A 12,097-nucleotide genomic window follows, 5' to 3' on the forward strand; every position below is an offset into this window, starting at 1 on the left:
CCTTAAATATCTAGTACGTAACATAAACATGTTATGATATTAGCACAATAACTCGAACAATATCATACTAAGCAAAATTGAAAGGGGATAGAGATAGAATAATCAGTAATATGTTGAAATTCGTGTTGGTATTTGTGTCATAAGACTTCGTAGTTAATTAGTTATTTAATGATGATTTGATTTAATTATCAAATATGTCAAATTTTTAAAATGTGGTTCTTCACACAAATTAGGACATCACGCAACGTACTCTAACAATCACAAAGACGAGAAAATCAACATAAAGAGAAACAACAACACATAGGAGTTGGTTACCCAACACCTACGTCTAGCATCTTTCCTTGTATACAATGACGATTATGGAAACAATTGTAGATCATAACTCATATAAACACCTAAGCTTCCCCTAGATGAGAAACTCCTGATTTGAACTTGAGCTTCCCTAGGTAATGATATTAGTGGTATAAAACTTGGCTCCCCTAAGTGTGACACTTTCTCTTACTAGAAAGCATCTTTCCTTCTTGTACCTGTGGACTCCCTCCACTCGTGTAACTTAGGCTCCCCTTAATTTTATGAGAAATCCTTTTCACTTGAATCAACTTTAAGCTTCCCTTAAAGGAGAATAGTATATCTTGGAATCGGTGCATTTTTCTTAAAAAACAATTCACAAGTGTTGTCACCATATACTTAAAAGAAAGTCGTTTGCTACGAACACAATGATCTCTCAAGCTTTTACTGGACGAATAAGCAAAACAACGTATGCAACAACCTTAATACAGAAAGATCCTTAGGCTTAAGAAGCACAACAAAGCAATGTAAAATATCCGTAAAACAAATTGGCAAGGCTTCAAGAAAGGAAAACATCCTCGTGAATAAACTCTACGGAATAACATAAATATAGATGAAAATATTTGACAGAATCCACACAACAAACAATACAACTGCTGAGACAAGGTCATTCTAAAATACAATTTAGAACAACAAAAAGCACAAACTAGGGAACTTAAACAAATATATTTGCCCAAAATCAAGGAACTAACAACCCCTTTGACTAAGATATATACATTTGTAAACTCCCAACCACAATAACTAATCAAGAGAGGAAAGAAAAAGACTATGATAAGTCCTTACAACATCAAAAGAAAAAAAAAAAACTTAATCAAACAAAACAAAACAAAACAACAGAAGATGTTACAATATGCAACAACAACCAAAACCAAAATCTAATTCTGGTGAAAGCAGGTGATGAGAAGCCAATACGTGGTTTAGATAGGATAGGTAGACAGATGATTAAAGTAGTACAAGCATGGTCTTTAGAAGAAGGAGAAAGGGGAAAGAGTTATAAAGGTAAGGATATTTCAAACCCAAATTGTAAAAGGATTTGAGGTAGAGGATGGTTGGAGGGTAAAGATGTAAATAGGAAATAGTGAAAAGGGGAAATGATGAGGTGCGATGACGCAGCATCAATCTCAATGAATAAACTAATTAATTAAGTGAATAAATTAGTTTTAAAAAATAATAGTAATAAAGAATATAAAAAAAAAAAAAAAGGAAGGGCGTAGGAAGGCGACGTGTACGGAGGATGTTCCGTGGCACGGATTGTCCTTCGTACTTTTGGTTGGTAGGAAACCACACCCACACCCACAGCCACACGGTCACACCCACGAACCCACCCATTTCCACTTCCTCTTCCACTTCCCCTTCCACTTTCCCTTTTTTTTATTTTTTCCACAAATACTATTATTTCTTTTCTCCTAACTTTTCAAATCTTTTCTTTTAATTCCAATTTAAAATGTTTTTCTTTTTCTTTTTCTTTTTTCTTTTAATCTTTCACTTTGTATATTTTATTTCTCAACTTTGTATTTTGTTTTAATTTCCATCCAAAGTTCCAAATTTACTCTCTTCCTTTTGGTTTTTCATTTTAGAGTAATATTCGAACGTGAAACATTTTTTAAAATAATAAAATAAATTAAATATTTACAAGCTATAGTAAAATTTTAGATTCTAATTGTCACTAATATATTTCTATTTGCATTAACTATTGATGTCTGATAGAAACATACATGTAATTATCAATGTCTATTATTGATAGAATCTAAAAATTTTGTTATATGTTGTAAATATTTTATAAAATTTACTATTTTTAACCGTTTTTCTTTCAATATTTAATGTATTAAAAGAACTATAATCTTACTTCAATATTTCTATTTTTTTTTTCTTTTGTTAATTTACTTCGTTATAATTTAATTTTAATTTAGTTCATTTGATCTTGATTTCAAGAAGTTATCGTTTTGTTATCTTCATTTACATTTTTATGACATAAATTTATCATATGACCAAAAGAAACCAAAGTGGAAAGTTTAAAGATTAAAAGAAATAATATTTATTTATTTAGGAATTAAAGTATGCATTTTGAAAGTATATAAATAAAAGTAGTATTTATCCATTATTATTAAACTTTTTTATGTGTTATAATAAGTATTTTTTTTATGCTTTTCAAATATATTTCTATGTTAGTTTAGTGCAACAATTAGATGAAGAGAGATTGAAGAAATCAAAATGTTTGTTTTCTTTTAAACTCTCTAACATAGTTCTTATTACATATTCTTATTCTTCATCTTTATTTCCATTTTTAGTCTATCCAACCATCAAAAGTATTTTGGTAGTGGCCATTGTATTTTAGTTGATTAGTATCTTTAGTATTTTTACTAGTGGCCACAATTCACATTTATAATAATGTCAAACTATTATTCATTTAGTTCAAGGCATGGACCATTAATTAATTTTATTCAAATAACAATATTGTAATTATATTTCAAATCTAGAAAATATTTAACCTTAATTATTAATTCATATGATACATCTCTCAAGTTGCTCGCCATCACTATTATTAATATGTTGATTTTTATCATCTAATTAGCCATCATATCTTCTTCCTATCTATTTGAACTTTACCTGTGTTGTTGACTTACTCAAACCCTCTTTTCTTTCTTTTTTTTTTAGGTCACATGTTGACTAACCAATTCTATCTTTTTATTATAATAATTAAGATAATTATCATCATTAGAAAATTAGAAATAATGATAACCAATAGTAATGTTAATTATCATTCCCATCTTGAATTTTGAATTTGTGAGTTTGAATGATAATATTTTTCTTTTATATCTTAGACTTGTTTATACATCTGTTATGTTTTCGTTGTTTTTGTTACGACGTATGTGTTGTAGAAATTAGTGTACAAATCAAATAGAAGTATTTTGTCACCTTCGAATAATGTTTTGTTTTTAGGGTTGTAAATAAAACATACTTCATACTTTTCTTTATTACTTTATGAGTCATTTGTGTTGAACGATTATTACGTATTTGTGTTAATGAAAGGACTTTTTACCTTTGTTTGTGTTATGCATTGGGTTGAAAAATGTAGGTTCTCAATAATTTATCTATAGATTATTTCATTGTAGTTCGGTGATTTGAGTTTGAGGTCGATTTTTGCTTCTCTTTGCATAAGAACCATCTATATATCTTGAATCTTCTTTGATTGTGGGTATTTTTCTTCTAAACTACTAGATCTTTTATACTATGGTGATCATGATAATGGAGGATTCCTTTTGATCCTATTTTATGCATATTAAATAAGCAAACACTCCTTTAACAAATTCACGTTACATACCAATAGCTAAGATGAATTAGTCTCAAAGTCATATGGTCATAAGTAGTTCATTTTACCAAACTAACTTCTTATTATGTTCGTTGTAACCAGATTTGTTTATAGACTAAAATACCAAAAATTAATGAACAGAATCATGGTTGATGGAGAATAGGATATATAGATAATATGAACTAGGAGTTGAAAAACATTTATTGAATTTTGTTTATGTCATGACAACGGTTCCAATTCAATTAGATGTCGCTGTTTGAGGTATAAATGGTTAGGTATCACTTATAACCCAATAGGATGAAGTATAAATGTGTGTGTAAAATGAGGTATATATAAATGACGTAAAATACTTGTCACAAAGACTAATTGTAACAATGTTTTTAAATGTCGTAAAATCTTAATTTTCTAGAAGCGAACACAACTAAGATGAGGAGGTTGCACATGACTATTCGCTCTGCACGAGCCTACAAGTAGACTACATCAATCTTCTCAGCAGAATACAACATCTAACTCCAGTAGAATTACAACTTTGAACTACTAAGATATGGTAGGACTCTTAGATACTTACTCTAATCAACCCAACTGAAGAAACAAAAGAAAAGAAAGAAAGAGTGGAGATAACTCTTCAATTTTGGAGTGGATGATACAAATGAAGAAACAAGCTATATTGCTATTTATAAGCTAGCAATTTAGTAACTATCCAAAATACAAAATAAAATTCAAACAACTTCAAAAGTTGAAACATTTGTCAAATTTAACTCAATTTAGTTGTTATTGGACTAAAATCAAACACAACTCATTTAAATCGAGGAAATAACAAGTTAAATTTGTACGAAAGAAACATCTTTAATTTGTTGGTTTCAATCCAATTTAAAGTTTTTCTAACAAATAAATTTAATCTACACAATTAAATCCAACTTTTACGTTTTAAAATGTACTAATTAAAGTTTCAATTTCTTTCCCTATAAATATCTCACCGTGACCAAATTAAAGATCGATTAAACTAGAATAGAATTTGATGACAAATAAACTACTATGACTACCTTTTGACCTAAAATTTTGGTTAGATTGGATGTGCATGTGTTTGTGTACCATTTATTCGATGATGCAAACACTAAAGAAGGATTATTATCTCAAAAAGTAAACAAATAAATAAGAATGTCTCATGTATAGGGACAGTAGAATTAATGTTCATATGGTTTGATAGCAATCATTTTTAATTTTAATTTGGAATTCTCATAGTTGGTATTGATAGTGTTAGGACTTTTTAAAAATTATTCATATGCAATAAATATATTAAGGGATACATTATATTGAGTTGATAGATCTTAAAATGTTTAGTACTTGTTGAGTCCATTCAAACTTAATTTCTTAATGCATGCATGAAACGAGAATATGAATTTTGAGATATTTAATTTGAAAGAAAACACACACGTACCAAAAATTAAATAACTTCTCAATATTGATCGTTTAACATCAAGATAATAATAATATACTTGATAAATAAAAAGATATCAAGTTTTTGTTAAGATTCTTGACATGAAGCATATATATCAAGTTGATGTTTTTCTATGATTAAAGTTATCATCTCTTACGCTTGACGTACAATGAATCACTCGACACTTTCAAAACATCAAGTTCACTATTCCTACATGGCATTTCAAAACCCTTCATTTTTATAGAAGTGAAAAGAATCGTCCCATGCATGCATGCATAATATTATAGTAGAATAATTAATGTTTATATTATTTAAAAAATACTAATAATCAACTAAAAATAGACAAATAAGTAGAATAAATTTTTATCTCAACCACAACCCTTAATGAGATCATGAATTTGTAACGCACAATGTAATTCAAAATTCAATTAAACTCTCTCTCTTTTTTTTTTATCGTTTTCGCCCTACGATCGTGTTGTTGTGTCTTTTATCACTCACGTTTTCATATAACATTCAAACCAATTTGGTATAAGGTGATAGGAAGAGAGAGTGATGAGAGAGAGATAAAATGTAGTTGGTAGCTAGGTTTCTGTCAGTGTCATGGGTTGTGATTAATATGGTGGGATGAGTGTTGTTTAGTGAAAATATTTACGAAAGCACTCACACATAAAGTTGGCGCACTTATACTTATTTTTTCAAACATTAACTTTCTTCTAAACCCTATAACACATTTTAACGAATCTAATAATAATCACTCTCTCTCTCTCTCTTTCAAACCCCCTTTCCCTTCTTCCTTTTTTACTTTGTTTTCTACTGCCCTTTTTCTGAAAATGAAAGCTTCAGCCACACCATACATCTGTTGTCTTTTTTGTTTCATTTCTTTATTCTTTTTCTATCTTTCTACCATATATAATATATTTTCAATCTTTGTACCTATATAATCAAAAGCCAAATTTATAAGAGTAATATATAAAGCTCGCGTGATACGTGTCAAACATATACATATAGTAATACTAATCGTATAATGCTTAATTTTGTGTTATTATAGGTTAGGAATAGAATTAAAGATGTATAAGTGATAAAAAAAAGGTTTGAAAGAGTGGCTTTGTAGTTGAGATATGTGATTATTATCTTTTATTTTTTACATGGTGGAACTTTTTTTCTTCTATATGAAGGTTTTCATATTTTCTTATAATTTTTCCTTTTGGATGGACAAAACCAACTTTGACACTTCTAATGTGTCAAGTAAAAATGAATAATACAATTTCACAAAATGTCTTTGAAATTGTACATTGACAGATATAACAATATTCTTCTCTTGTTTCCAACTCAAACTAATCTAACACTGGAATTCTGCTTTAACTAACCTAATCATATTATCTCACTTTAATTTCTTGTGTGGAAATAATAACACTTAATTAATTATATTGATCATAATGTACATATATTGCATTCCATGTTCTGTGTGACACAAATCCCCACCAAATTTCGAGAAAAGGAAGATCATAAAGAAAGAGAGAGATATGAGATTGTGACAAGAAATCAATCAAATTTGGTTTGTTTTATTCTTTGATTAAAGTATAATAAAAATAATCAAAGTGCCGTACAATTGATAACAACATTAATTAATAATTGTACCCCTTTCTAATATAATATAATGTGACCTTTTTCTCTTTAATTATTTTAATATGTAGCCCTAAAATTACTGTTGAAATACCAAATGCCATTAATGAAAGTAATAATATCAAACTAGATCACGTAATAGACAGTTTAAAGTGGGAACCAATGAGATGAACACTAACAAAAATAAACTACGTCCAATATATATATATATGCTCACAACATCACACTTGTTTGTGATGTTTGCTAAAAATTAGTTTCTAATTAATATATATCCAAGTAAGTAGAAGGAAGAAAAGATAGAAAAAAAGAAGCAATGATCCAAAAATAGAAAAAAAGAAAATATTCTATAAGCTCTCTCCTAAATACCAATATGATCATATATACTTTATTATCAATTTGATAATATGTGCAACATTACTAGGTAGAGATATAGATGTGCATGCATCACAATATGCAACAACTTGCTATGGTTAAGTAGCAATTTTAGTAGCTCTTATCATTATATGTACTTTTTAGGGTTTTTTCGGACAAAATCAATAGCCTATCAATAGGTTCAAGTCGAAAGAGAGCCATGAGGCATGTGTCTTAAAGGAAAAAAAAAAAGAAAATCCTCAAATTTTAGATCCACCAACTAAACTAAAGAAATTATATCAATATAGAAATAATAGAACATGACTAAGCAATGGTGCTTTGTAACCACCTTGACATCAAAAGATATTAAGTATAACCCTAGACGGGTGCAAGATGAAGATCTTATAAATAGTCCAATCCAACAATCTTAAAGGAAAAAAACAAGTAAACTAATCCATAGGAAAGTACTGAGTTGAACTAATTAATACTTCATGTATTAACTTAAACATTGGAACACCAACGAATTTAGTATAGGTCTAATTGGCTCGAATCTCCTTTAATTTTATTATCTTTATATAATATATATAAAGAAAACTTTCTAAATTTAATATTTATAGATAGCATAGAGGTTATTCTGTTAGTTCATATTTTTCTGTTTCCCCATATTTCTACCCAAGAAATAATAACTATAACTATTTTTCACCTAAATTATATAAGCTACTAGCATATTTAATTTCATTTATTTTATTATACACTATTATAACGTTTATTGAGAGAGATTTATTTGATAAGATAAGGTAATAAAGTTATAATGTACTGATTTCAAAATTTGCAATCTCGTTGAGGACAATTGTGGTGTATGCAAGTCGGTAAATTTATTAATTTTTAGAATCACTCACACTTATAAATTATTTTGACTATAAAGTCTCTATCAATCAATTTTTTGAATCTGAAACTGCAGCAGAGCATATTTAGCTTGAGCACCGTACCGAGTACTGTCACAAAAGTCAACTATCATAAACAATGAAGCTAAACTAGAGAAGTGAGATAGCAAAACACCAAGCAAAGGGGGAAAAAATAAAAATACCACATGCGAGTTTCTCGTGCCACCAAATGTAAGTCTTAGGTCAATTTGGTGCTTATTACTCTTTGATATTTTTCAGCACATGGCACATTCTTTGCCTTAGAAAACCATTCTCCATAAATTGTCTACATCTTTCTTTCATTTCCTTGGTGGGTTCAACATAATCCATATGGCATATATATATATATATATATGAACCCCCTCTTACATCATAATCATATTGCATATTGGGTATTGAAAAAGACTATTTTGTAGTAAAAAAAAATTCAAACCTGAATATACAAAAGTATATAAATTCCGTATCAACAAAAGATGTAGGTAAAAGTTGTAATCTAAATTTCAAAAGGAGCAAAGAAAAAAGGCGTAGCTTAGATTAGTGGTGAGTTTATAAACAAAAATGTAATAATGAATTCCTCAAATACATTAAAGAGCAAGAAAAAGAGTTGATTTTGTTATGGAAGCTGCTGGGTTGTCTTTTTGTGTGTCGACAAGCTGAAAAAAGAAAAAAGTAAAATGAAACGTGAGTGGTGTGGTAACTATTTTTTGCTGTGTGGAGCATTACACAAAACATTAGATAATTATGGAACCTTTTTTCCAATTCCAGCAAAATGTAATGCCGTACTTCAAATTATAATCATTATATTATTTGTACTGTTTTTGTTGCATGCCTATATAAACAGACCATCCACTTCAAAGTTAAGTAAACCAAATTTGATAGTAATTGATATAAAGATCATCGGAAGAAGAGCCAAAGGGTGAGGTTATTTGTGGTCATTAATGGGGTCTGCTGCAGTCATCTCCATTCCTGAAGAACATGACAAGGATCAAAGAGTTATTGGTAGAGTTCCCATGGATCAGGAAGAACACAAGAACCCAAATAACAATAACAACCATTGGTTATGCTCCATCAGACAAGGAATAAAGAGGCAAGACATGAGGAAAGTTATTCACAGTGTTAAGGTTGCGATTGCATTAGTTGTTGTCTCACTCCTTTATCTCCTTGATCCTCTCTATAACCAAGTTGGAGATAATGCCATGTGGGCTATAATGACGGTTGTCGTCGTCTTTGAGTTCTTCGCAGGTAATTCAACATATTGAATTGTATCTATTTGTAGCTCACTTAGCTTATCATTTGCTTTTTGTAGTATTTGTATGATTGATTGATTTTTGTTTGATCAGGAGCTACACTGAGCAAGGGGCTTAACAGAGGGTTGGGCACCATTTTAGGCGGTGGGTTGGGGTGCTTGGCGAGTGCTTTTGCTCAAGATCTTGGTGGACTCGCCAGTGCTATCATTATTGGAATTTCTGTCTTCATCTTTGGTGAGTTTTCGATCGTGTTATAACACACTAATGAAAAGCACAAGACACCTATTATATGTAAATGAGTTTGTGTCAGCAAGGCGAGCATATGCATGTAAATCAGTAATGATTGACATGCAAGTCCTTTTGAAGTTGGAAGTTCAACTATTTTACTGAGTTTGTTTGTTATGTAGGGGCTGTAGCGTCTTACTTGCGGATGGTGCCGAATATAAAGAAGAAATACGACTATGGAGTGATGATATTCATATTGACATTTAATTTGATAGTGGTATCTGGTATGAGAGCCGATAAGATTATGAGATTGGCAAGAGAACGGCTGTCTACTATTGCTATGGGTTTTGCGGTCTGCATTTTCATAAGCTTCCTCATTTTCCCAAGTTGGGCTAGCGATGAGCTTCATGATTCCACCGTCCTTAACTTCCATAACTTAGCCAACTCCATTCAAGGTTTTTCTTCTTACATAATCTTTCTTCTTCCATCATCTTAATTTAACAATACAACTGAAGAAACAAAAGAGATTGAAGCAATTAGTTCTTTTTCTCAGGATGTATGGAGGCTTACTTCAACTCAACTGATGAGAAGAAGAAGAACAAGTCTGATGCCAGTTTCAGTTCTTGCAAATTGGTTTTGAACTCAAAATCAAAAGATGATTCACTGGTATTACCCATTTTCCCTGTTTTTTTCTGCTATGACTTTACTTAAAGTAAATTATAATAATCATAGATCTTGAACTGAAACTAATTGTGGATATAATTCTCAGGCAAATTTTGCAAAGTGGGAACCATGGCATGGAAAATTTGGACTCAACTACCCATGGCACAAATATCTACAAATTGGAGAACTGCTAAGAGAGCTTGCTGCCACTGTCATTTCAATCAAAGCTTGTCTTCAATCCCCTAGACAGGTATATATCAAATCATGTTTCTTCCTTTGCTCCACTTTGCTTCAGCCTTTAGGAAAATTCTTTTCAGTGCCGTCTTCTTTTCCCCATCAGTCATCTCAATAAATTTTATTGGTCTGCTTTCCCTTCCATTAATTTCTTAATCACAATCCTATAATTACCTGCACACAAACTTTGAACTCTCTAGTTTGTATTTGAGGAGTCATACGAACTTAAGATATATATGGAGGGTTTAGATCATTTAGTATTTGACTAAGTTTTCCATAAAGACCAAACCAATTGAGCATACCTCAGCACCGACATACAAATATGTTAGCAATCATACGATTTGTGATTCGAATTCCCCACTTTTATTATACTAAAAAATATGTTTTCCTTCAATATTCCATTAACGAGTTGTGTGAAATTTTGGCATCACAGCCATCATCAGGCATGAGAGAGGCTATCAAGGAGCCATGTGAGACAGCAGGGTCTTCCATTATATGGACACTGAAAGAGCTTGGAGAAGGAATCAAGAAAATGAAAAGGTCTCAAATAGAGGGTGTGATAGTGCCCAAACTAAAGTTGGTTAGACAAGAATTGAGCCTTATCGTTACTCCATCCAAGCTAGGCCCCATTGAGAATTCTGATGGACTGGCAATGGCTAGCTTTCTCTTCTTAATCATGGAGATTTTGGAGAAAGTAGAAGAACTAGCCAAAGAGGTTGAAGAACTTGAGGAGGCTGCTCGATTTCGTACCACTTGAATTTCCATCATTTGTTCTATATGCTTTTATTACTTATTAGTCTTATGTATATAATTAATTACAAATTTTTGGAGATGATCTATAAATACATGTATATTGGAAAGAAGTGAGATGAGTAAATTATGAGATGAAGCAATTTAAATAATATTGGTCTACCTTCAAATCAAACAAACATAGAATTCGCTTCTAGACTGTTGAGAACATAACTTTCGAACTTCCCACTTTCTAATTGATACAGGAGATGAGATCAAAACCCATTTCACCATAGTTAAATAAGAGTAACAGATGACTTTGATTTTAGAATTTCTAATTTCTTCTGAAATTAGCTAAAGGTCCCTCAATCTCAACTTTGAACAAACAACTCCGTCTCATGTAATCACACTACAATATACAGGTTCCAGTGCTCCCATTCCAATCACATCATAAAAAGTAAAACTATAATTACATACTAAGACTCCATATTGGCCCCCAAAATCTACTGCCTTATTGGTTCATAGTATTGAGGATCTCCATATTTTGATTGTCTGCATAATATAATATTAAAACTGAAAAGGAAAAGTGGGTTTAAAGGAGAGAGAATAACAAAAAACAGTTTCTTCTCGGAGTGGAAGTAACACGTTAATTGACAAAGGAATTGTAGCAGATACAGACCATTCTCATTTTGGCTCTGCACTCCCATTATAGCTTCAAGGGCTAAAGTTAGATCCATTTAAATAAGTGCAGACTTAACCAAAAGAAAATCCAAGCTGGAAGGATAAAAAATTAGGCATCTTTTTGAGATATTGAAAACTATAAAGTAATAAACATGGGTTTTCATCCTAATAAGGCAACTCTAAGAGATGAGGGAGTTAGGACAACAAATCTTAGTGTATCTTCGCAAAATTAAAATATTGCTCACTAAGAATTAAAGTTAATATGGATTTGCTTTTAAACCTAACAAGTCCACATAGTTTTGTTTCTTAATTCCTCCATGGAGAT

At 30.6% G+C, this 12,097-nt stretch overlaps 1 protein-coding gene across 1 annotated transcript; it reads left to right on the forward strand.

Moving 5' to 3' along the window:
• The first annotated feature begins 8,875 nt into the window (after positions 1-8,875).
• LOC101212467 (aluminum-activated malate transporter 12) lies at positions 8,876-11,274 on the forward strand. Its single transcript, XM_004140171.3, has 6 exons — positions 8,876-9,235; positions 9,334-9,474; positions 9,648-9,920; positions 10,019-10,131; positions 10,235-10,378; positions 10,796-11,274. Exons 1-6 carry the CDS (start codon positions 8,932-8,934, stop codon positions 11,117-11,119), a joined length of 1,299 nt encoding a protein of 432 aa, XP_004140219.1. The 5' UTR covers positions 8,876-8,931; the 3' UTR covers positions 11,120-11,274.
• The last annotated feature ends 823 nt before the right edge of the window (positions 11,275-12,097 follow it).

Source organism: Cucumis sativus, chromosome 6, assembly GCF_000004075.3.
Source record: "Cucumis sativus cultivar 9930 chromosome 6, Cucumber_9930_V3, whole genome shotgun sequence".
NCBI classification, from domain to species: domain Eukaryota; kingdom Viridiplantae; phylum Streptophyta; class Magnoliopsida; order Cucurbitales; family Cucurbitaceae; genus Cucumis; species Cucumis sativus.

Excerpts from the sequence above, each read along its gene's own strand:
- LOC101212467 (XM_004140171.3), top strand. The coding sequence starts at position 8,932 with ATGGGGTCTGCTGCAGTCATCTCCATTCCTGAAGAACATGACAAGGAT. Across the intron at positions 9,236-9,333 it reads CGTCTTTGAGTTCTTCGCAG|GAGCTACACTGAGCAAGGGG; the intron begins GTAATTCAACAT and ends TTGTTTGATCAG. Across the intron at positions 9,921-10,018 it reads CTTAGCCAACTCCATTCAAG|GATGTATGGAGGCTTACTTC; the intron begins GTTTTTCTTCTT and ends TCTTTTTCTCAG.